The sequence below is a fragment of the Oryctolagus cuniculus genome, chromosome 1 (genome assembly GCF_964237555.1).
Source record: "Oryctolagus cuniculus chromosome 1, mOryCun1.1, whole genome shotgun sequence".
NCBI classification, from domain to species: domain Eukaryota; kingdom Metazoa; phylum Chordata; class Mammalia; order Lagomorpha; family Leporidae; genus Oryctolagus; species Oryctolagus cuniculus.
Genome location: NC_091432.1, coordinates 226929615 through 226956660, shown reverse-complemented (window position 1 = coordinate 226956660; position 27046 = coordinate 226929615). Strand labels below are relative to the sequence as shown.

Below are 27046 nucleotides of genomic sequence, written 5' to 3'. Positions count from 1 at the left end.
AAACTTAGGGAAACATACTGGGTAGAGAAAAATGTTAGGGAGGATGAAGCCGCGAGTGCAGGCCGAGGCGGAGACGTAAGCCAGCTTGGAATTCTTCAAGTCAGCCCGGAGAGCAAGAGGCGAAGATCTGGAACCAGAGGCAGAGACGTGGGCCGCCAGGTTGGAATTCGCCAGGTTAGTCCGGGGAACTTGGATTGAATACCAGTGGCGGAAACGTGAGCTACGCTGTGTGATTCGTGGAAGCCGCCGCGTGCAGAGAGAGCACGGGGCGTGAATAGATAGGGAACGTGGGGCTAGTGCGAGCCCGTGGTGTGGGCGCGAAGGGGCGCGGAGACCACGGAATGCGCGCGCGGAGCCGGGAAGCCGCGCAGATGAGAGAAGCGCGGGCTGAAGCGGCTCAGAGCCGGGAAGCCGCCGAGAAGCAGCCTTGGGGCGGGCGCCGGGAAGCCGCAGGTATAAGAGAAACAGAAATTTAGAAGTAAAATGAGAGAAATAGGAATGCTGGCAGATAGAAGTAAAATGGGAGAAATAGGAATGCCCGGAGATAGAGAAATAGAGAAAAATAAGGCCTCCCCTCAACATGGCAATGAGAGAGCTTGGATTCGGTCTGCCTTATTAGGGAGGTGGTGAGCACCTGCGGGCGGCTAGCAGTTTATGCGCCGCAGGTCACCGAAGACAGGCACGAATTAACATCAATAAGTCTCCCCACAATGCCGCAATGAGAAGGCTTGGATTTGGTCTGCCTGATTAGTAAGGCGATAAGCACCAGCAGGCAGCTCGACCAGAGTATGAGCTGCAGGTCACCGAAGATAGGCACGAACCAACACCAATAAGTCTCCCCTCAAGACGGCAATGAGAGGGCTTGGATTCGGTTTGCCTGATAGGGCTTGTAAGCACCTGCAGGCAGTTCTAGCAGAGCAGAGCATGCGCTGCAGGGCACCGAACACAGGCACGCATCAGTGCCTAAAAACCTCCTCACAACATGGCGAAGAGAGGACCCGGATTCGGTTTTCCTGATTGGTAGGGCTTGTAAGCACCTGTGGGTGACTTTAGCAAGCAGAGCAGAGTGTGTGCCACGGGGCACCGAAGACAGGCGCGTATCAACGCCAAAAAATAAAAAGAAAGGGGGATCTGTGGGGAGCAACTCGGACTAGACTAAGTTACTGGAATTAAGACTTATTCTATGCATCTGCTCTCCCACAATATGGCGCTGAGAAGGGAGAAACAGCTTCTACGCAGCTGCCTCTCGCCAATTTGATTGACTGAGCTGCAGGAGCTGATCTTGCTCCTGATGGGAGGAGAGCAGCGTACTCGGTGTGTGGGTAGCAGAGTTGGGATTGGCGGAGGAGGACTATAAAGGAGGAGAGAGACAACATGCACCAGGAACATCTAAGGGGAACATCTAGCTGAAGGAACACCTGTGCAGCCCCCGAGAGAGCCGGCCGGCGGTGTGCCGCTCCCCTGCGGAAGTGGGGAAAGTGGCCAGGGGGAACCGCCCTTCCACGGAGGTGGAAGGGACGGCAGCCAACCCGGGAAGAACCAGCAGCAAACCCGGGGAGGGCCGAGCAGACGAAGGAACAGCACAGGGTCCTGTGTCGTTCCTCCACGAAGACGGGGAGCGACAGTTTCTGTTGGCACGGATTATCTTTTTCCATCCTTTCACTTTCAGTCCACGTGCATCTTTGTTGGAGAGATGTGTTTCTTGTAGGCAGCAAATAGATCGGTTTTGTTTTTTAATCCGTTCAGCCAATCTGTGTCTTCTAACTGGTAAGCTGAGGCCACTTACATTCAAGGTAATTATTGATAAGTAGCAACTTTGCCCTGCCACTTTTTCCAAAAATATTCCTATTTCTTACTTTGGATTTCCTTTGTACTTTTACTTTGTACTTTTCTTCCTTTACCTTCTTCCATAGTGATGACCATGTTTCTGTGTTTCTGTGTGCAGCACATCCTTAAGCATCTTTTGCAGGGCTGGACGGTTGCTGACAAATTCTTTCAATTTCTATTTGTTATGGAAGGTCTTTATTTCACCTTCATTCATAAATAAGAGTTTTGCAGGGTATAGTATTCTAGGTTGACAGTTTTTTTTTCTCTTAAGACTTAGAATATATCTCACCCTTCTCTTCTAAACTGTAGGGTTAACTGATGGGAATTCCATTATGAGTCTAATTGGAGATCCTCTGAAATTAATCTCGCATTTCTCTCATGCACATTTTAGATCTTTGTATTGCAGAGAGCTTTATTACCATGTGTCATGGTGAAGATATTTGCTGGTCATGTCTATTAGTAGTTCTTTGTGCTTCCTCTACTTCGATGCCCATTTCTTTCTCCAAATTAGGGTAGTTTTCTACTATTATTTCACTAAAAAGGCCTACTAATCCTCTGTTTCCACACCTTCAGGAACTCCTAGAACTCATATGTTGGGTTGTTTGATAATATCTTGTGTTAGGAAACTGGCGCAGTTGTAGCCAGGTGGCCCCATGGCCCAGCTACCTGAGCCAGGCTCCACCCCCATCCTAATGGGATTCGCTGCTCCTGCTTCTCTGCCCGCCCTCAGGCAAAGTTTTAAAAGGGCCTGTTCCTGAACACATGCTCTCTTGCCCGTTCTCTCCTGCTCTCTCTCAGTTCCTCTCTCCAGCCTCCTCTTCTGGTCTCTTGGCTCTTGGTCCTTCTCTCCTGCGCTTTCTTGGCCTCTCTTGCCTTCTCTCCTCCTCTCATCTCTCTTCTCCCTCCTCTCTCTTTCTCACAGTCTCCTTCTTTTTCCTTTACCGCCCCTTCACTCCGGTCTGTAGGGTGTTCCCCAATAAACCTTTTCCCTTCCTCCGGTGTCCGGTGTGCTTTGCGACAGCTAACATTAAGATATAACACACTGTAGATTACCAACAGTGTTTTTTAGTTTTCTCTTCTTGCTTTTGGCCTGACTGTATAATTTCTTGTGCTTTTTCTTCTTAGCTGGATATTGCTTCTTCTGCTTCACTGAATCTGTTAAGGCTTTCCACTGCATTTTTTATTGGTTCAATTGAATCTTTCATTTTTTTCTTTAAGATCTCAATTTCCTGGGAGAAATTTTCTGTCATGTCATGTACAGATTTCAGTAGTTTGTGCATTTGTTTCTGATTACTTTTATGTAATGTTATGATCAATTTTTTTTAATTCCATCTCTGGCATTTCTTCAGTCTCATCATCTTCACAATCTAGTATTGAAGTGTTATGTTCTTTTGGGGGCATCATGTTATCTTCCTTATTCTTGTTTCTTGAATTGGTGTGTTTGTTATCTGGCATTTATGGAGATACTGGTTGGTTTCTTTCTTTTCTCCCAGTGGTGGCTTTGATCTTTGGACTAAGTTTGTGTGGATTAGTTGAGGATCTGAAGTAGGGAATATCTAGAGGCATGTTGTGGGTGTGGCCAGGGGGCTTTGTTTAGTGTTCCAGGGTGGTGGGTGTGTCTGAGGTGACACACCCAGGTTTGGCATGTAATTTTTTTTTTTTTTAAATCAGAGGGGAGGTTTATTGTACTCAGCTGAGCGCCTCTCATCAAAGGAGACCAGTTGCCTGAGCGCTATCCCCAGTGGTTATAACATTTGTTCACTTTGCCCCAAGGACCACACAAAGGATCTGCGCAGTCCTCAGTGTAAGCTCAGATTCCCCAGCAATGTCCCTCATCAGGTAACCAGAGTCCTGAGCGTGTGCAGCTCCCCACAGTAACTTCCCAAAGTCCTAACCACACTGTGAGCCCTCCCACACAGCCTGTTTTCTCACAGTCCCAGAACACAAGCCTTCCGCAGTCATAAGCACCCAGCCCCTTGTCTGTTCTCCCCACCAGAGTCAGGAATCTCCATCGGCTGGTTGCTGGATGCGGACATGAGCTGGTATAGCTGTTACGTATGTCCAAAGTGTCACCTACTTTCTATCGGCTTGTTACAGAATGCCATTGCAGGGTGATCAAAGAGAGAGAAATGTGCCCCTCCTTTTTTCTCTCTCTCCTCTATTTTGTTTGTTTATTTATTTATTTATTTTTTGACAGGCAGAGTGGACAGTGAGAGAGAGAGACAGAGAGAAAGGTCTTCCTTTTCCGTTGGTTCACCCTCCAATGGCCGCCGCAGCCAGCGCGCTGCGGCCAGCGCACCGCGCTGATCCGATGGCAGGAGCCAGGAGCCAGGTGCTTTTCTTGGTCTCCCATGGGGTGCAGGGCCCAAGCACCTGGGCCATCCTCCACTGCACTCCCGGGCCACAGCAGAGAGCTGGCCTGGAAGAGGGGCAACCGGGACAGAATCCGGCGCCCCGACCGGGACTAGAACCCGGTGTGCCGGCGCCGCTAGGCGGAGGATTAGCCTAGTGAGCCGTGGCGCTGGCTTTCTCTCCTCTATTTTGGCAGGTACACTATCCCTCATGGGGCCCCAAGCCAGGTTCCCTATAGGCTCTTCCTGCAACAATGGTGTGGAGGCTCTTGGCTGCTGGGGTCCTGAGTTGTGGGTGTCCATGCCCTCTATGTAGATCCACTGTTTCCCTCTAATTTCTGTAGAGTTTCTTCTTCTGTTTTCTCTGTAACTCTTCCTTGAGACTGCACTCTCTCCACTTTTTCCTATGTTCTCCTAGACTAGAGTTGTAAGCGCCCTCCCTACACTGCCATCTTGGAAGCCCCTGCTTAATGTCATTTTATGAATGCTTATTTCAAATCTATAGGATACAGCTGATCTATTTGTATACCCTTCTTGTATCCTGCAATCTTATTGAACTTATTTATTCTAGAATATTTTTGGTGAATTCTTTAGGATTTTTTATTAAAAAGATAATGCTACCTACAAAGAGTTTCTAACTTGCTAATCAGAATGCTTTTTATTTACTTTTCATTATATCTACCTAGGTTATAACACCCAGTTCCATCAGAGGTGGCACATGCAGACATCCTTGTCTTGTTTCTGAATTCAGGGAGAAAAATCCATGCCATCACCATCAAGTATGATTTCATTATCAGCTTGAGAAGCTTCATCCTATTCCTCACTTTTGTTGCATATTTTCATGAAAAGGTTTTGGATTACACAAAATGCTTTTTCTGTATCTAATGCCCTGTTTGATTTCTTCTTTGACTTCTCATTTAGGAGTATGCTGTTTAATTCCTCCAATTTAAGAATTTTACTTCTGTTATTGATTTCTAGTTACGTCCTCTTGTGACTGGAGTAAGAGGTAGGGAGGATGTAACACAAATGGAGTTTAATACTGTTCAATGACATATTCCTCAAATATTATCAGATTGAGTTGGTCAATATTGTTGTTCAAGTCTTCTATTTCCATTTGATTGGCCTAGATTCATATCCATTACCAAAATCACGGTATTGCAGTCTTCATAAATTGTTGTTGAACTGTTTCCTTCTATCCTCACTTCTGTCAATTTTATTGCATGTACTTTGGTGCTTTTTATTAGGTATATATTTGTTATTTTCGTGATGGATTGACTCTTCTATGATTACAGACTGTCCCTTTTTATCTCTTCTAACTTTTTATTTTGAAGTATATTTTATCCAGTTTCTGAACAATCACACTAGCTTTCTTACAGTTGTCTACATGATACATCCTTTTCAATCCTTTTAATTTTAGATGGTTTTGTATGTTTAAATTTAAATGTCTCCTATATCAGACAGCATATAGTTGGATCACATTTTAATCCAGCTTGACAGTTTCTGTCCTTTGATTATATTAATCTGTTCACACAGTGCCATTATTCAAATGCATTTAATTCTGCCACGTTTTTATGTCGTGTGTCCTTTTTTGTTCCTCTACTCCCATTTTATTTTCTTTTGCATTTAGTAAATATTTTCTAATACAGCACTTACACTTTAGTGATTTTCCCCACATCCATGTATTTAGTAGCTGCCCTAGGAACTTACTATGTATATGTTAACTTATCAGAACTAGCTTGTGATTTAAACTTAGTTCCATTGAAATACAGAAATACTATTCATATACAGCCATATTCTCAATACCCTTTTTTGTTATTGTTTTACATATTATATCTGTAAATGCTAAAAATTCAACAATAACACTATTAGAATTACTACTTTATATAATTCTATATGTACTTTTAAAGAAGTTAAGAAAGGAAAACAAATTAAATACAGCTTTCATTATATAAAATATATTTGTCATTTGCAGTTCTCTTTATTTGTTCTTATGAATCTGAGTTACCATATGAAGTCACTTTCTTAGCCTACATACATCTTTGTTTCTACACAACCCCTTTTTCCAGTTATTGGCAAATATATTACAATATACTGTATACATGTTATACATACAAAAGAAAAGAAGAAAAAAGTACTGTCCTTTATTACATTATGACCTTGATAAATACGCTTTATTTTTTTTTCATGTGGATTAAAGTAAGTGTTTAGTCACTTGCTTTCAGGATAAAGCACTTTCGTTTTTCTTGGAAAGCAGGTCTGCTACCAACAAATTTCCTCAGTTTATCCCAGAATGTAGTTGGGCATCACCCACATGGGAGACTGGAGTGGAGTTCCTGGTTTTTGGCTTCAGCCTGGCCCAGACTTGGCTGTTGTTTCCATTTGGGGACTGAACAAGTGGATGGAAGACCTCTCTCTCTCTTTCTGTGGCTATGCCTTTCAGGTAAATAAATAAGTCTTTAAAAAAGAATTAACAAAAAAAGCAGAAATGACTGAGCTCACTGAGGAAAGCGCATTGAGAGGTGGAAAGCTAGGCAGGTTGTGCAAGAGTTATTGAAGGAGTAAACACAAAAGAAATTTCTTGCAGGGAATTAGAAGTTCTATTCCAGTGAACACGTGAGTGGGAAAGCAAAACTATCTTCTTGCTGATATGGACAACGTTCTAGCGGTCTGGAAGATCAGACTAGCTACAACATTCCTGTAAGCCAAGACCTAATCCAGAACAAAACTTGAACTTTCTTCTTCAATTCCGTGATGGCCCAGACAGATGAAGAAACTGTAGAGAAGTCTAAAGCTAGCAGTTCATTCATTGATGATGTTTAAGGGAGAAAGTCATCTATGTAACATAAACGTGAAAGTGCTGGAATAGAAACTATAGCAAGTTATACAGAGGACACAGCTAAGACAACTGAACAAGTAGCTACGGGTTTCTAGCATAAATGAAAATAGCCTTAATATAGAAGAAGATTACACCTAGAATTTTCATAGCTAGAGAAGAAAAGTAAGTAACTGGCTTCAAAACTTCAAAGGACAGGCTAACCATCTTGTTAGGAACTAACACAGCTGGTGACTTTAAACTGAAACCACTGCTCATTTAACATTCTGAAATTCCTAGGGCTTGTAAGAATCATACTACATCTTCTCTGCCTGTATTTTATACATGGACCATCAAGGTACATGTGCTTACAATATGGTTTACTGACTATTTTAAACATACTGTTAAGATCAAGTGCTAACTGACAACACTCCAGGATACCCAAGAGCTCTGATGCAGATGTACAGTGAATCAAATGCTTTTATGACTGCTAATACAATATTTGTTTTGTAGCCCATAGATCAAGGAGTGATTCTGATTTCCAGGTCTTATTATATAAGAAATAGATTTTATGGAAAGTGCATGTCACAGGTGGGACACCGCATACCACACTAGAGTGCCAGGGTTCAAGTCCCAACTCTGATCCCAATTCTTGCTATTGCATACCCTAGGAGGCAGCAGGTGATGGCTTAATTAGGTGAGTCCCTGCCACCCATGTGGAAGACCTGGTTAGGCTCTAGGTCTGATCTGGCCTAGTCCCAGCTGTTATAGACCTTTCAGTAAGATTTCTCTTAGCTTATTCAAAATATTTATAATAACTACATTGAAAGCTTTGTGCATTAAATCCAACTGATGACTCCATAGGCAGTTCTCTGTTGCCTGTTTTTTTTTTTTTTTTTTTTTGGGTGTGTGTGTGTGTGGATATTATTCTGATTCTTTACATGTATCTTTTTTTTTGTTGTTGGAAATTAGACATTTTAGATAATATGCTGTACCAATTCTGGATTCTGGGTTCCCACTTAAGGATTTATTATGGTTTATGCTTGATTTTTGAGAAATTATCTGACTTATCTTAATAGATTATTTTATCTAGACAGTGTTAAACTTGTGATGCTGCTCCTCAAGGGATTCAGATTTGGGATGCACAGTTATCCTGGGATGAGAATGCTTTGCTAGTGTTGTGTTTCTTTGACTGCACTAAGTTGTTGAACTCCACTGACTGTTGGCTGACTGCTCTGTGAATTTCAGCGATGCACCAGAGCATAAACTGATTCACAGACTAAGCCAATCAAACGTGGGCTCCTTTGAATTGAACAGTGCATCTGTCACTGTTCCCCTCCCAGCTTTATCTCTGCTTAGGTTTTCAGAGGCAAACTAGCAATGAAGCAGAAATAACCCATCAATTTCTTCCCTCAATAACCTTTCACTCCAACCTCCACTGGTTTTGGGGAATAACCTTAGTTTTGAACTTTCTAGTCTGTTTTGAATGGTCAACTCCTTTGGGAAGAGATTAGGAGCTTTCTGTTTTACGGCCTGTTTTCTACGACTGGCAAAATCTGTAAGTCATAATAACTCTGATGCTGGGAATGCAGACAATGGCACACTTCTCACTGAGTGATACCCCAGCTTTAGCTGCTGTGCCTCTGTCCCAGATGTAGGGATGAACACAAAAAGCCAGGTCCCACTCTCAGTCACACAACAGGCACCTGGAGAAAGGAAAAGAACTGCGATGTCCTGCTCTCTTCCAAAAGGTAACTGGCTGGGAATTGAGGGAGATGCACCAATCTAGAGTGGCATCGCCGTTTCACTCAGATGGGACAGGGGCAGGAAGGAGCAGCTCTCAGTTTAAAAACACAAGACTCTGGTGTTTCTTACTAAAATTTAATAAATTTTCTTGTATAAATATTGTTCATTTGCCATATTTCCTTTGGAAACTCTCCAGAGACTTTAAATGGTGTGTTTTTAAAAAGTAACTATCATCAGTTATGCTAGGGATTAAGACATACTGGAAGTCCTTTTTTTTTTTTTTTGGACAGGCAGAGTTAAGCAGTGAGAGAGAGAGACAGAGATAAAGGTCTTCCTTTCTGTTGGTTCACCCCCTAAATGGCTGCACGGCCAGTGCCCTGTGCTGATCCGAAGTCAGGAGGCAGGTACTTGCCTCCTGATCTCCCATGTGGGTGCAGGGCCCAAGCACTTGGGCCATCCTCCACTGCCTTCCTGGGCCACAGAAGAGAGCTGGACTGGAAGCGGAGCAACCAGGACAGAGTCCGGCGCCCAACCGGTACTAGAACCAGAGGTGCCGGCGCCACAGGCAGAGGATTAGCCTAGTGAGCCATGGCGCTGGCCTGGAAGTCCTTCTGAGGGAGCTTTTAAAAATTAAAATTAGGGGTCAGCACTGTGGCATGTGGGTAAAGCTACCATTTGAAATGCTGGCATTCCATATCAGTGCTGGTTCAAGTTGTGGCTCCTCCACTTCCAAATGGGCTCCATGCTAATGGCCTGGAAAAAGCAGTGGAAGATGGCCCAGGTGTCTGGGCCTTTGCCACCTACATGAGGAAGCTCCTGGCTTTGGACTGGCTCAACTGTGGCTATTGTGGCCACCTGAGGAGTGAACCAGTAGATGACAGATCTCTGTCTGTCTCTCCCTCTCTTTCAAATAAAATAAACCTTTAAAATATCAATAAACACACATGTAAAATTAAGTCACATTCCAAAACTTTCAAAAACTTCCCTTCACATTTATGACAATGTCCGAATTTCCTACTTGACTACATAGAGTTCTACATAATCCAGTCCTTCACTGGATGTCTTCCCTTAAGCCTTTTAAAAATTTGGATTCACTCTGTGTTTTTGCTTTTGCTGATCCCGATGGGATGCCCTTTGGACAGATTTCTCCATGGTTTCTTCCTCATTTCACTTAAGGAAGGCTCACCTCAAATATCTTCTCAAGACTCTAAAATAGTACCTGCCATTCACTCATACTTTGGTTTTTATTTTTTCCCCTATGTACTTAGAAGTAAGAGAGTTTTCAAAATTTTGATGAGAATAGGGCAAGCATTGTTTGTTCAAGTCCTAGCTGCTCTGATTTCGATCCAGCTTTGGCAAATGCACCAGGGAAAGCAGTGGACGATAGTTCAAGTGCTTGAGTCCCTGCTACGCACATATGGGAATCCAATATGGAATTTCTACCTCCCAATTTTGGCCTGGTCCAGCCCTGACTGCTGGGAATCTCTTGCTATCTATTACACTGGGGACAGCTTCCACTGTTTTCCCAGACACAATTGCAGGAAGTTGGACTGGAAGTGGAGGAGCTGGGTCTTGAACTGGAGCCCATATGAGATGCTGGCATTGAAGAGAGCAGCTTAATGGACTACACCAGGACACCAGCCCCTCAAACAAATTTTGACAACAAATTTTAAAGGTTGAGAAACAATTCATAATGCTATTCACTCTTTATCCAGGTATCCTGTTTCAATTTTCTTAGAGCACAAAAACTTATTGGAGATATTTCTTATTTGCTAAGAGCCCACTTCCTTAGAGTAAAAGCTCCAAAACAACTGGGGGGCTTTGCCTTTATGGTTCCCCACCATAATGCCCAGTACCCAGAATAGCTGCTTGGCACAGATGTTACTCATTAAACACTCATTGAATGAACAGATGTAAACAGGAATTGGAATACTTTAAAACTTACATTTTAGGCCGGCGCCGCGGCTCACTAGGCTAATCCTCCACCTAGCGGCGCCGGCACACCGGGTTCTAGTCCCGGTCGGGGCGCCGGATTCTGTCCCGGTTGCCCCTCTTCCAGGCCAGGCCTCTGCTGTGGCCCAGGAGTGCAGTGGAGGATGGCCCAGGTGCTTGGGCCCTGCACCCCATGGGAGACCAGGAAAAGCACCTGGCTCCTGGCTCCTGCCATCGGATCGGCGTGGTGCGCCGGCCGCAGCGCGCCGGCTGCGGCGGCCACTGGAGGGTGAACCAACGGCAAAAGGAAGACCTTTCTCTCTGTCTCTCTCTCTCACTGTCCACTCTGCCTGTCAAAAAAAAAAAAAAAAAACTTACATTTTATATATATATTAGGTACTCTGTTTTCACTTACATCGTGAAATGCAGAACAATAACAGAGTATGGGAAAAGAACTAAGTTATTTGGCTGAGAAAAAGATAAACAGGAGTGGTCTATGGTCACTATTTGAGGTTGTTTCAATAATCCTAAAATCTGTTTTTAAAAATAGCACTGCTGACCTTTAAACTATAGACACTAGGCCCAAGTCATTAATGATAAAAAGAAGACACTAAACAGTGGAAAAATTGTTCATATTCATGGATTGGAAGAATTAGTATCACCAAAAATAAAACCCCAAGCAATTTGCAGATTTAATGTGATCCCAATTGTAATACCAAGGACATTTGTCAAAGATCTACAGAAAACAATCCTAAAATTCATGTGGAAACACAAAAGACACTGATAAAGCAATCTTAAACAATAAAAACAAAGCTGGAGGCATCATAATTCCAGATTTCAAGACATATTACAGGGCTGTTATAATCCCAACAGCCTAGTACCAGCACAAAAATAGAAATGTCAACCAGCAGAACAGAATAGAAACCCCAGAAAGGAACCTACCCGTATACAACCAACTAACCTTTCACAATCGAGCTAAAATCATTCCCCAGGGAAAGGACAGTCTTGTCAATAAATGGTGTTGTGAAAATTGGATTTCCACACGTAGAAGTATGAAACAAGACCCATACTTTACACTCTATACAAAAATCAACACACAATGGATCAAGGATCTAAATTTAAGACCCAAAGCCATCAAAATACTAGAGGAAAACTTAGGGGAAATGCTGCCAAGAGACTGGCCTAGGCCTGGACTTCTAGGATAACGCACAGGCAATAAAAGCAAAAATAGACAAATGGATTACATCAAGTTAAGAAGCTTCTTCATAGCAAAGAAGACAACTGACAGAATGGCATTCGATAAAGGAATAATATCCTGGGGCCGGCGCTGTGGCACAGCAGGTAGAGCCGCAGCCTGCAGTGCTGGCATCCCATATGGGTGCCAGTTGGAGTCCCAGCTGCTCCACTGCTGATAGAGCTCTCTGCTGTGGCCTGGGAAAGCAGTTGAAGATGGCCCAAGTTCTTGGGTCACTGCACCCACGTGGAAGACCCAAAAGAAGCTCCTGGCTCCTGGTTTCGGAGCTGCACTGTGACCATCTGGGGAGTGAACCACCAGATAGAAGACCTCTCTCATCCTCTTTTTCTCTCTAACTCTGCCTTGCAAATAAACAAACAAACCTTTTTAAAAAGGAAGGAAGTAAGGCAAAGAAAGGAGGGAGGGAGGCAGAGTTAGAGAGAGATAGAGAAAGAGGTCTTCTATTGCTGGTTCAATCCCCAAATGGCCACAATGGCCAGAGCTGGGTCAGGCCAAAGTCAGGAGCCAGGAGCCCGGAACTTCTTCCAGTCTCCCACGTATGTGGGAGCTGGAATGAAGTATAGTAGCTGGGAATCGAATTGGTGCCCAAATGGGATGCCAGCATTGCAGGTGGCAGTTAAACATGCTACACCACAACACTAGTCCCGATCAAGCATTTTTCAAGGGATGAAATACCAATGGCCAACAGACACATGGAACGATGGTCAGGATCACTAGCCATCAGGAAATGCAAATAAAAACCACGAGGTATCATCTAACCCCAGTTAGAATGGGGTATTCCAAAAAATTAAAAAAAAAAAATGCTGGTGAGGATGTAGAGAAAAAGGTATCCTAATACACTGTTGGTAGGAATGCAAAATGGGGCAATCGTTATGGAAAACAGTATGAAGATTCTAGAGAAAACTAGATGTACCAGATGACCCAGCTATCCCACTCCTGGGAATATATTCAAAGAAAACGAATTCTGCATATAAAAGAGTTACCTGCACTCTCATGTTTGCAGGTGCTCAATTATAATAGCTAAAATAAAGAATCAACCTTGATGTCAATCAACTGATGACTGGATAAAGAAAATGTGATATATATATATATATATATATATATATATATATATATATATATATATATATAACGGAATATTACTCAGCCAGAAGGAAAAGAATGAAATCCTGACATTTACAACAAAGTGTATGCAACTGGAGATCATTATGCTAAGTGAAATAAAATCAACTCCCCAAAATAAAAACTGTGTGGATATCATTTGGTATATAGTTACATGTTGCATCACTGAATCATACTATATAAATTATAATATGCTCTTCTTTCCCACATTAAAAAAAATAAGGAATTGGAGAAGGGGGCAACAGTGAGGGCTCTTGGGGCTCTAGTGATGTGTTGTTCTTAATGTGGATACTGGTTATGAGGATGCTCACATGACCCAGAACTAATCTATCTATACACTGATGTGTACTTCTTGGCATGCATACTGTATTTCAATAAAATGATAAAGAAAGAGAATGGAACTAATAGGCAATCACATTAATGACTACTTTTATTTTCTTTCTCAGGAATGGTTGGCTCTTGTTAGTTCTATGTCTTCCAATTACATTTTAGAAATACCTTCACACATTACACAAACAGCCATAATGATGAACTCAAACCAAAAATTTCTATTGTGAAATTTTGATTGAGATTGTACCAACTCCACAGATAAATGTGGAGAATGGACATCTTTACTACTGAGTCTTTTAAAACATGAACATGACATATTTTGCTATTTAGTTCTAAATGTATTTCAACAGCTCTATAATTTTTTTATAAAAACAAAGAAGTATTTGTAATACAACATAAAATGAAAACAATATTAAAATGACAAAATAACACTGAAGTGCTAATTTATAACTACTGGTTTTGACAATTATGCAGTACTAGAAGATTTAGGAGAAGGTAGTCGAAATGAAAATTCTTAATCGAATATGAATTTCTTATTAAATGTAAATAAAACTCCTTAATGTTAAAAAAAAAAAAAACAGACTATTTCATGCCCATGTTTTCACTTTCTCCCAATATTCCTTCTGTTTTTATGGTCTGGCTTTGCAGTGAGCTTAGCAAAGCTAAACAAAATAAATCTAAGTTATGAAGTTTTACCTTGAGTCCTGTTTTCTCGTCATCACTTCCATTATTTGTAGATGGTGTCTCATCTCCTTGCCTGGAAACCAAGACAAAATCTTCACTATTAAGAGTAGATACTGAGTCTGAGGAGACACTGATTTTCCCAACAGAAGCCTTGTCGTCCATAACTCAAGAATGAGGCTCAAATCATGAATGATTAAATGTTTTCTAAATGCCTGAAAAACAAAAACCATAAAGAAATTCATTCAATTATGTTAATTCTTATAAAATACACATGGAAAAAAGTAAAAACAATACTAACAGTTTAGGTTTTTATTCCAGATAATAAGATAATTTTATACTATTCAGGGCCAATATTATTCCAGACTTAAAACATATAACTAAAAAAATAAAATCATATTCCCTTCAGAATTACCACACAGTGATTTCTTTGGCATATACTGCATTTCTAATGTCTGTCTTCAAAGACAATGAAGTATTGTCTGTTTTCTGTCCTTTAATTCGTAAAACTGTACTCATAAATGAAATGGAAGCACTGCATTATTTTGAAAACAGAGGGAAGCTTTCCTAGAATAATTGATACTTAAATTTAAAATATTAGTATAGTTGTGGGGCTGGCGCTGTGGCACAGCGGGTTAACACCCTAGCCTGAAGCACCGTCATCCCATATGGGCGCTGGTTCTAGTCCCGGTTGCTCCACTTCCGATCCAGCTCTCTGCTATGGCCTGAGATAGCAGTAGAGGATGGCCCAAGACCCCGAAGAAGTTCCTGGCTCCCGGCTTCAGATCAGCACAGCTCCAGCTGTTGCGGCCAGTTGGGGAGTGAACCATCGGATGGAAGACCTCTCTTTCTCTCTCTCTGTCTCCCCTCTCTCTGTGTAACTCTTTCAAATAAATAAATAAATCTTTCAAAAAATATCAGTATAGTTCTAACAAGCAAAATTTCACATTAACATTCAAGAGAGAAATTCAAAGTAGGACAAGCATGAACACAATAGCTGGGAAATACCTTATAATAATCTCCAGTTTCTTAGAAGTCAAGTTAATACAAACATTATTCAACTTCTGATCCAGCTCCCTGCTAATGTGCCTGGGAAAGCAACAAAGGACGGCCCTAGTGTGGGAGCCCCAATACCAAAGCAAGGCACCCAGATGGAGTTTTGGGTTCCTGGCTTCAGCCTGGCCCAGCACCAGCTGTTGTGGCCATTTGAGGAGTGAAACAGCAGATGGAAGATCTCTCTTCTCTGTCTCTCTTTCTTTGTTAACTCTTTTGAATAAATAAATAAATAAATCTTTAAAAGAAAATAAACATTACCCACTGAGTTTCTCATCAAAAATTTCCAAAAACAGTATAAAGACGTGTCACTTATAAAAAAAACATTATTCACCGACTCCTGCAATAAACTCAACTTCATCTACCATTTTAAAACCTAATTTGGGCTGGCGCCGTGGGCTCAATAGGCTAATCCTCTGCCTTGCGGTGCCGGCACACCGGGTTCTAGTCCCGGTCGGGGCGCCGGATTCCGTCCCAGTTGCCCCTCTTCCAGGCCAGCTCTCTGCTGTGGCTCGGGAAGGCAGTGGAGGATGGCCCAAGTGCTTGGGCCCTGCACCCGCATGGGAGACCAGGAAAAGCACCTGGCTCCTGGCTTCAGATCAGCGCGATGCGCCGGCCACAGTGGCCATTGGAGGGTGAACCAACGGCATAAGGAAGACCTTTCTCTCTCTCTCTCTCTGTCCACTCTGCCAGTCAAAAAAAAACAAAAACAAAAACAAAAACAAAAAAAACCCACCACTAATTTGGTTTACTTTGTGGCAGTGTTCCCATTTGGCTGCTAAAACATAAACTCAGGAAAGTTTTAAACAGTTAGTACAAGTAGCTACAGCTCTATGTTCACCCTGTAACTCAAACGGGTAAGGTTCTCAGAGTCTTTTTAGTCTCTCCAATTGAGAAGTCCTGATGAATGCTCTGGAATGTAACTGAATATATATTTATTGAGCATACACCATGTGCCAGGCACTGTTTTTCCCTGAAAGGCCCACAGCAGCAAGAATCACATAATCCCTGAAGTTCATAGTTGGAAGAAAACTTAGAACATCAATACTGTTAAACTGAAAAAGAAATAGTAATTCTAAGAGAAGTCAAGTCACTTAATTAGTTAATGGCACACCTAAAATCTGTAACCTTTTATTCTGGTTTTTTTTTTTCCCCCTTCCTCTTCAAATGGCCTCAACAGCCACAGGAGGGCCGGTCCAAAACCAGGAACCTCTTCCAGGTCTCACATGTGGGTGCAGGACCCCAAGCACTTGGGCCATCTTCCACTGCTTTCCTAGGCTACAGCAGAAAGCTGGATTGGAAGTGGAGCAGCCGGAACTCGAACTGGTGCCCATGTGGGATGCTGGCATCGCATGCAGAGGCTTAGCCCACTACGCCACAGTGCAGGCAGAGGCTTAGCTCATTATGGCATAGCGCTGGCCCTCTGCTTTTATTTAAATTAACTCCTGGTAAAAGGCTATCACAGGTCTACATTTTACAACAATCTAAATATACAGTGTAGCATTCAAAAAAATTCAAGTAAGTATGTAATTTTGAAAAATTAAAAGGAAAATACTATTTTAATTCATTCATTCAGTGAACACTTACTGAGCATCTAGGATATAGTGAGTAAGTTGTAAAAAATAAAATAAATCTGATCACTGCCCAAAAGGAATTTATATTTTAGTAGAAAACAGAGGCAAATTGTACAGGTTAATAGGTAGTGATTTAGGGTAACAAAATTATGGGAACATGTTGGGAGAAGAGGTTAACTTACACTTTCACTGAATATAGAGGGTGCTTCAAAAAGTTTATGTAGGGTCCTGGCATTGTGGTGCACCTGGTTAAGCCACTGCTGGGATGCCTCCATCCCCCACTGGAGTGTCAGCTAATCCACTTCTGATTCAGCTTCCTGCTAATGTGCCTCGGAAGGCAGCAAATGATGGCCCAAGTGCTTGGACCCTTGTTACCCGTGTGGAAGACCAGGATGGACTTCCTGGCTTCTGGCTTTAGCCTCACCCAGCCCTGGTTGTTGCAGCCACTTGGGGAATGAACCAGTGGATGGAAGATAGTCTTTCTGTCACTCTTTCAAATAAATTTTTTAAAAGTTCATGTAAAATGCAATTAAAAGATAATATATTTTCCATATATTTTCTGAAGTTTAAGTACTTCCAGATAGTCTGCTTTTACAGGGTCCTCTTCCTAGAGTGGTTTCCTTGCTTCTACATTTTATCAACTCAACCCTTATTGAAAATCTAAACACACCTCCTTTTCTACTTGCCCACCCTTGCCCCAGTGAATTGCTTCCCTATTTCTGTCCTCACTGAATTTCACAGTTGGTTTTTTGTAGTATCTAGTAATGTTGTTCTATAACTTGATATGTGCCTCTAATTTTTTTTAAAGATTTATTTATTTATTTGAAAGGCAGAGTTACAGAGAAGTAGAAACAGAGTGAGAAAGAGAGGTCTTCCAATGGCTGGAGCTAGGCTGATCTGAAGCCAGGAGCTTCTACTGGGTCTCCCACAGGGGTGCAGGGGCCCAAGGACTTGGGCCATCTTCCACTGCTTTCCCAGGCCATAGCAGGGTGCCGGATCAGAGGTGCAGTAGCTGGGACTAGAACTGGTACCTATATGGGATTCCAGCACTGCAGGAGGCAGCTTTACTTGCTATGGCACAGTGCAGTCCTCTATCTGAAAGGCAGAGTTAGAGAGAGGAAGAGACAGGCCTGGGGAAAGCAGCTGAAGATGGCCCAGGTATGCGGGCCCTGCCATCCACATGGGAGATCTGGACGGAGCTCCTCGCCCAGGCCTGGCCCAGTCATAGCCATTGCAGCTACCTGTGGAGCAAACCAGTGGATGGAAGCTATCTCTCTTTCTCTCTCTTTTTCTCTCTCCAACTCCCATCCCAAACCCTTCTACCCATAACTCTTTCAAATACATCTTTTAAAAATGAGATTAATCTAGGATAGCACAAGGCCTGGCAAAGTCACCTGAAGCTATGATCTCAGAGACACTAACAACTTTAGATAAAATCCTGGATTCAAAAATAATGTACTTCAATATTTATAACAGGGACTAAGAAGATTTGGCACGCTCAAAGTTCCATTTATTTTCTTTGAAGAGGTGTTGGGAAAATAAACTTTCTAAGATACTTTACTGTTTGCTTTGGCAACTGAAAGCAACTGATTCATTCAGCAGGAATGAGGTTTATGAAAACACTAAGTAGCACAGGAAACTAATACAATAAGATTCTTCTGGGATCCAAGGTCAGAAGTGGAGAGGCAGACATGAGCTCCACAAGCTCTGGGTAAGACCTATCCTTCTCTGGTCTCTATGAAGAGGCACCCCATTACCTGAAGCACTTCTGGCCCTGTTCTATAGATTCAAAACCTTGTTTTGTGACCTTATGGGACTAATACGGTTTCATTTTTCATTCCTACTTACAGTTAACAAAACAAGTCCCCTATCCAAATTACTTATCTGTCAGTCTGCAATTGTAATTCCTTTGTACAATGAAGTTCAGACTCCCTCCTCCCAACACCTTGCACCACCACCCTTCTTCCTACCATTCATTGCAGCAGTTACCACTTTCTGACAATATTTACATTTTAGTCATTTAAGTTTTATATAAGATAGAACTTAAAGGTTCATTTTTATGTTTCATTGACTGCTGTATCCCTAGCTCTTGAAAAAATGCTTGACGCACAGTAGGTGCTCAAATATTTATGACATAAGTGGGACAAATGGCAAATACAGATGGAAAAGAGCAAGAGTCACCCGAAGACAAGGTGAGGTCAACCTTTTAGAAAATGACAGTAAGGGCAGTCATTTATGATGGTGAAGAAAACAATTAGGAGATGGGAAAAGGCCCAATTGGAATACAGGTTCTACTACTAACAGTTTCAACTTGGTCTCACTGAGCCTCAGATTCCATTAAGAGAAATTTTTACACTTTCTCAGAAAACTATTACAAAAATTACTAAGGAACACATACATAAATATTCTTTATCTGCTCTTCAACACTCTAGACCCAGCTAGACCAGGGCTTAGCGAGGCCAAAGCTAGGTGTCAGAAACTCTATCCAGGTTTCCCATGTGAGTGGCAAGAGGACCAAGTGTTTGAGCTGCTTCCTACCAGGTGTACTAACAGGAAGCAGCTAGATTGGGAGCAGTGTACCTGGGACCAGAACAGGTACTATGATATGAGATGCAGGCACTGCAAGCTGCTGCCCTTTAAGGGGAAATTTAAGCTCAATTATGTACTTCTGCAAAAACCAAGGCAACAAATTCACCTCAGTACTGCTGAATGAAAATTCATTTTCATTCTTAATCTCCTCTTAAACTCTCCACACACAGCTAATGGAAAGAGAAATGGAATGAAGTGACCATGACAAGGGCTCTTTTGACAGGCTTTCAAAAGTAGTGCTCTAAGTTAAAAAGAGACTTGGGGTGAGGAGGAAGGAAGGAAGAAGTAAGGGAATATCATCATATTCTTAGAACTATATCTACAAACTATACTGAATCTGTTAAAAACTAATTAAAAATTAAAATTAAAAAATTCAAAACCCCAACAAAAGCAGTGGGCTTCTGGATCATCAGTGTTTAATTGGTAAAAATAGGAACTTTTTTGACAGAGTATTGTTAAATATATCATTTCTAATTACTAACATCATTTTGAGCAGAAATATCAACAGTAAAGTTGTAATATCATGGATCTGCTAAAGTGCAATCAGCAGAATCAAAATCTACCTCCCAGGAAGCAACCCACATAGCTTAAAAGAGGCATGGACCCTACTTGTAATGGAACTGCTAGTGACAAACAGCCATTAGCTGACAGCTCTGTTCATCTCTACTTTCTTGCTTTTCTTGAGACTTTATTCTTGAAGAAGTAGTAGTAGCTGTTTTTGCCTCTACCAGTTGATTGGGACTGCCCACTTTTCACTAAACAATCCCTCTCAAAACTGAGACCCCGGGGCCAGCACTGTGGCTCACTTGGTTAATCCTTCACCTGCAGCGCCAGCATCCCATATGGATGCTGGGTTCTAGTCCCAGCTGCTCCTCTTCCAGTCCAGCTCTCTGCTGTGGCCCCGGGAAGGCAGTGGAGGATGACCCAAGTGCTTGGGCCCTGCACCCACATGGGAGACCAGGAGGAAGCACCTGGCTCCTGTCTTCAGATCGTCATTTCTCCAGCCATAGCGGCCATTTGGGGGGTGAACCAACGGAAGGAAGACTTTTCTGTCTATAACTCCACCTGTCAAAAAAAAAAAAAAAAAAAAAAACAAAAAGAAAAAAGAAAAAAAAAAGTACCCGAGACCCCTATTTCTCACTAATCCTAACTCAACTTCTTCTGTTAAAAACCATAAAGAACACAAGATCTCAAACCCAAAGAATTCTTTCAGTTCTCATATTACTTCTACCTGCTCAAGCACTTGACCAGTTTGTTATTCTGAAACTCTTCTTTTTGCTTCCATTTTCTACCTCTGAATTCCCTTTCTTAGGACTAAGGTTCCTTTTTTTCTCTCCCTGTTCTTTAAATTCCAATCTTGTTCTTTTCTTTTCTCAGACTATTTTTTTCCTTTTTTTTTTTTTTTTGACAGGCAGAGTGGATAGTGAGAGAGAGAGACAGAGAGGAAGGTCTTCCTTTGCCGTTGGTTCACCCTCCAATGGCCGCCGCTGCCGGCGCACCACGCTGATCCGATGGCAGGAGCCAGGTACTTCTCCTGGTCTCCCATGGGGTGCAGGGCCCAAACACTTGGGCCATCCTCCACTGCCTTCCCGAGCCACAGCAGAGAGCTGGACTGGAAGAGGAGCAACTGGGACTAGTACCTGGTGCCCCAACCAGGACTAGAACCTAGGGTGCCAGCGCTGCAGGCGGAGGGTTAGCTAAGTGAGCCGTGGTGCCGGCTCTCTTAGACTATTTCATTAGATAATATTACATCTTTCTATTGTATGCTGGTGACAACCCAGTCCAATCTTTTCTCTTGAATTCCACATAAGTATTTGTGTTTTCATTATTTTCTATTTAATGTCAAGTGTCTGATATGTGCCAGGCACTTGGTATACTGTTATGGTGAGGAATAAAAGGTACTATTTACTATTTTTTGGTACTATTTATTTTGATAGGGTTACAGTGGCAGGGAAAATGAATTAGCAAACAAGTATAACATAGTGCTTAGAATAATAGAGGCATGCAAAAGGTGAAAAGGGAATTATGTAACAGGATTCTACTATATCTGGGCAGTCAGTCCACAGTTATCTCAAAACCAGGCCATTTAACCCCTGTGCATCATATATACATATTTTTTTCTGTTAATCAAAGACCCAAGAAAACTATTTAAAAAACAATATAAAGTAGCCAGCACTGTGGCTCACTAGGCTAATCCTCAGCCTGCAGCGCCGGCACCCCGGGTTCTAGTCCCGGTTGGGGCGCCGGATTCTGTCCCTGTTGCTCCTCTTCTAGTCCAGCTCTCTGCTGTGGCCCCGGGAAGGTAGTGGAGGATGGCCCAAGTGCTTGGGCCCTGCACCCACATGGGAGACCAGGAGGAAGCACCTGGCCCCTGGCTTCGGATCGGCGCAGTGCACCGGCCATAGTGGCCATATGGGGGGATGAACCAATGGAAGGAAGATCTTTCTCTCTCTCTCTAACTCTGTCAAAAAAATAAATAAATAAATAAAGCAACAACTCCTTTACTCTTGTTTTTAGCCTCCGTTGGAACTGCAGTCAATTTCAGTTTCAAAAAATACCCCCAATCTATTCCTTCTTCAACAGCCCTGTGCCACTGACTTGCATTTTATTCTCTTTGAATTTGGCTACAACCAAAATTTTCCCTTCTAGACTCTCCTAGTCATTGATTATCTAGCCCTTATAGCTATGTATTTCTAAAACTTAAATGTGATCCTGTATTTCACCCCTCTCATCCTCCTCAAAGCCTCTGATAGCACCTGATTGAAAGCAGAAGGAAATCCAAATTCCTTATATTATTTTGCTCTTTAAAGTCTGGATATGACATCTATCTACTGTCATAGTCTTACTTCTATCAAACCATACTAGATAATCCATGAAACACATCATGCATTTTTATACTTTCAAGCCTTTGCACATGCTGCCAAACTAGGAACATCGTCCATTTCCCAACTTACCCTTTCTCTCCAAGTAACAAGCTAGTGATATAATCATGTATTCAACCTCCCCCTTCCCCTCTGCAATGTTGATTATTTCCTTCTACATTCTTCTAATGTATGTAAAAAGTTTTACATACATTATTACTAATCTTCACACTAACCTTGTTAGAATAAGGATTAACTTCTTATGACAGACAAACTAAGGCTTAGATGGGTTTAATAACTTGCTTAAGTTCCCAGAGAAAATTATTGAACTTGACCCAAACTCAGCTATATAGATGACTTTATCCTTTTCTGGATTTCATCTATCTTCATTATCTTCTACTTCCCACTCGTCCTCTATGCTATTCTCAATTGTATCCTTCTAAAGCACAGACCTGGTGCTATTACTCTCTAAAAGAATACTGCAGGAAGTAGCAATAGAATCAAGTCTCAGAGATACTGTAGCAGGCCAATTCCTGCAGGCTTGTTGCCCTTTAAAATTACACAAGCAGGGTACAAGGACACTATAAAAATCATACTGTATCAGGCTCAGCTTCTTTCTTCTTCTCTGGTTCTGAACTTTGTTTCCTGCCACCAGTTTTCACATGAATTACTGACAGTCTGTCCCTGACGAGAGTGGGACAAATTCAACAAAAGTCCATGGAAAACCATCCTTCATTATAAAGAATAAATTCCTTTCCACTAGTACTAATTACTAAAAATAATTTTGTCTTTGACACTGAATTTGGGAGCTGTTTCTTTGAATTATTTTACTGAGCAAAGACAACCATAGTAACTTAAGCTTTCTGATTAATTTCAGTTTAGCTTAAAAATGAGAAAAGAAAAATTATCTTGGGGCTCATTTGCACTCAAAGGCAAGAAAAGATCAACTTATCAAAAAGTCACTCAGGCAAATTTTAATCAGTGATGCTTGTGACAATTCCTTTCTTTAAACTATGTGATAGAATTTTCTTCCTGAGGCTGAATTCCATTTGTGTGTGTGTGTGTGTATGTATATATATATATATATATATATATGTATATATGTTTCGTTTATCTACTTATTCTTCAATAAAAGTAAAAATCTGATTGTAACTTTATGGGATCTTTAGGATAAAACTCACAAAATCAATCCAGTAAAGCACCTAAAGAAGAAAGCCAGTGATTTCAAAATTTTTCCTCACTTCTCATGAGTAATCAAGTTTTATCAGGATTTTAAGTAAACAACATAGTATAATAGAAAACAGACTGGGAGTTGAATTCCTGGGTCCTTTTCTGATTTGATTTGGACAGTGTTGTAGCGCAGTTATGTAAAATGCGAAAATGGAACCTTTTCTGTTATTGTGTGAATGTGAGTAGATAGGAAAGGAGGAAAAATACCAGGTGCTTTCCAGTATAATTCCTTGGGGCAGGCATAAGTAGATCCATCTTTACAAACAAAGCAAATGGGTCTCAGTCATTAAGTAGCTTCTCTTCAGTCATATACTACGTAAGTGTTAAGACTTGAGATATCCAAAGTTCATACTCTTCCCACTATACATTGCTACCTCTAATAAAAAGCGTTAAGAGCTAGAAGAGATAGAATGCACACAAAATAATTCATTTAACTCTATGCTGATTATCTGAGTGCAATGTCAACACCTGAAAAAATAAAACCATGTAAATGATTTTCCCATGTCTCTGTGGATATTTCAGGAAATAGCACTTTTAATTTTTTCCAGAACTCTATGTATGTTGGCTTTATGCCACTTCAACACAATATCTCCAAAACTAAGTATTTAAATTGTTATTTGGATGCCATTTCCACAACAGAAACTACCCCTAGGAACATAAGGAAAACCAGCTTCAGGTTAATGTACTACGGATTCATAAGATCAAATTATATTTCTGCTCTTGCTAATATAATTTAAAAAAAACCTTGTTTTTATCTTTTCTGATCAGATTTCTAAAGCATAATATAATTTACTTTAGCATTTTGTAAATATAAAAACACTTTTTTTTTTTTGACAGGCAGAGTGGACAGTGAGAGAGAGAAAGGTCTTCCTTTGCCGTTGGTTCACCCTCCAATGGCCGCCGCGGCTGGCGCGCTGCGGCCGGCGCGCTGCGGCCGGCGCACCGCGCTGATCTGATGGCAGGAGCCAGGAGCCAGGTGCTTTTCCTGGTCTCCCATGGGGTGCAGGGCCCAAGCACCTGGGCCATCCTCCACTGCACTCCCTGGCCACAGCAGAGAGCTGGCCTGGAAGAGGGGCAACCGGGACAGAATCCCGCGCCCCGACCGGGACTAGAACCCGGTGTGCCGGCGCCGCTAGGCGGAGGATTAGCCTAGTGAGCCGCGGCGCCGGCCAATATAAAAACACTTTTTAAGCAATCAAGGTTATCTACCGACTTTTCCCCTTAAGAAATTAGTCAATATAGTTCCTTCTCCTCCACAGTTATAAAAATGAATCTATCTGTACTGATCTAAAACACTTGCATTATTCACTCTTCTGTAATCTTCATTAAATTTAATGACAAGCAAGCACATTCAATAGATGACCAAAGCCTAAGTAAAGTAAATAGTTTCTCCTTTCTATGTTCTATCTTCAGGGCACTGTGCATGGGCAAGCCACAAATGTTTGGCGGAACACACCTGATTTTTGTGCTGATACGAGGGCCTGGCTCAAAGTTACACAGGGACAAAGAGACATTTTATAAGTGTTTTAATTAAAGGGTGGGCAGTCAAGCATTACTGAGCCCGTTATTCACACCATTAGAACAGGTACCTGTGTAAGATAGGAAATTTTCAAAATAAAGTTCCAAAGATCTGAAAAGATCTGTTATTACAATAAAAAGGTTTTAAAAGATAAACAATTTTCCTGCTGAGGTACAATTTTAATACAAGCATTGGCTTTTAAAGTTTGATAGAAATCAGATTTTTCTGAATTCAGAGAATTCAAGCTAAGTACAATAAGGATATAACCACTTTTCTTCTAGAGATGTATCAGAGATCTAGTCATAGAAATTGTGTGGCACAGCAGAGATACACATGACCTATTCTACACTCAGCTAGCCGAATCAGTTACTGGCATATATTCAAGGGCACAAGAGCTTATTATCTCCATTATAAAATATTAAAGTAAATCATGGCTCTTTGCACTAACACACATATGCCCAACATTTAATCAAATTTAGCCTTCAATGCTCTTATTGCGCTTGATGATACTGTAAATATGTTCCCAAAGAAAGATTCTACATACCCATTGCTTTGAACAATACAAATGAAAAATCAAATTCTCGTCATAGGTTGGACTTTAATTATCAAAATGTATATAAGGAAAAACTGGAAAAGGATGCTTTAAAAATAGCCAAATTACTGTTAAGCTTTGAATTATAACATTACCTTAAAGTTACCACAGCAATTCATATACCTTAAGAAATTCCACATTTTACTGTGCAGAAAAATGTAGTCACAAAGATTTACAGATCCCAAAGAGTAGCAGTTTATAACATAAATGCTGATACAACCTTAACTAAAAATAAGTAGTAACTATGCATTAACTCATCGAGGGGTACAAGCCTCCAAATATGGCAGCACAAACAAGACAACTAACTTCTCATTCTCAAGTTATATACACATGATTCAACGCCAAGCATGGCCTTATAAACAGGCTTAGAGTTTCCTTTTATTATTTAGTGACCAGAAAAGGGAATTCTGGGGGAAAAAATTAGGCCTTACAGAACTTCATTCTGAAAGAGCAATCTTCAAAAAATTCTCAAGGGTGACTACCTCAGAGTATTAAAGTTGACTTGGAAAGAGAAGGGAGACTTCCAGGCCCAATTCTATAAACTAATGTGTTGATGACTTGCTTACTTCCATATTTGGTCAGTCTTTGCACATGAAGAAAAACAATGCTGTTAGGGCCAACGAGACTAGTTACAATCTAAGTTTAAAATTCTATAAACAACAATGATCCCAAGAAAGGGGTAGAAGTAGAGAGAGATGACTAGGTTACAAGTGTATACAGAAAGAGAAACAGCTGTTGCTACAGTTGTTTTTTCCAGGTACACTCATGGACATCAAGCCCTTAGCTGTGAATTTTCTTTTTTCTGTACCTACTATGGAAAATCAGCAAAACAAAGCAATTGCATAAAAGCAAAATGTTATGCCAAATTCTGTTCTATGTACCGTGGACAAATTATCACTTTTTACATAATATGTGACTTCAACTCTATTTACCAGTGTAGTATTCATTTATTCTACATGAGAAGTGTAATGATACATGCTTGTACTCAACTTTGCAAAGATAATATTATGGGTAGCCCATGACAGAACCTTAGCGCATCAGTGTTTTCATTTTATAAAGATACTCCAAGCAGCACCGACTTAAACTAATCACTTTCCAAAGTCTGTACTCAAAGGACACCTGTTAAAACAATTACTGGAAAATGATGACATCTTTCAAAGCAGGCTTTCCTTTAGCTAGAAATACACTGAATGAAAGACAATGACTTATTTAAAAGAAACTTGGTTGTAAAATTCAGCCAGAAATATACTCAGTAAAAGACAATGGTTCTTTAAAAGAATATGGTTTCGTAAAGTTCAGTTATGTTGTGTGGAAAATCATGTTCCTCAGGAAGATAAAGTTAGGGGCCTGCTTTGTGGCACAGGTGGTAAGTCAAGGTCTGCCACTCTAGCATCCCACCTGCACACTGGTTCAAGTCCCAGCTGCTCCACTTCAGATCCGGCTCCCTGTTAATGCACCTGGGAAGACTGTGGATGATGGCCCAACTATCTTGGCCCCTGCCACTCCCATCAGAGATCTGGATGGAGTCGCAGACTCCTGGCTTCTACCCAGCCGAGCCCTAGCCATTTCAAG

General features: G+C 41.4%; 1 protein-coding gene across 14 annotated transcripts in view; it reads right to left on the bottom strand.

The window, feature by feature from the left end:
- The window catches only part of RABGAP1 (RAB GTPase activating protein 1), a 191193-nt gene that overhangs the window by 150724 nt on the left and 13423 nt on the right, over window positions 1-27046 (bottom strand). For all 14 annotated transcript variants that reach the window (XM_008273353.4, XM_008273352.4, XM_070056593.1 and 11 more), the window contains one exon: window positions 14072-14271. In XM_008273353.4, the coding sequence (XP_008271575.1) occupies window positions 14072-14221 (150 nt within the window). In that variant the 5' untranslated portion in view covers window positions 14222-14271. The remainder of the gene's footprint in view (window positions 1-14071; window positions 14272-27046) is intronic.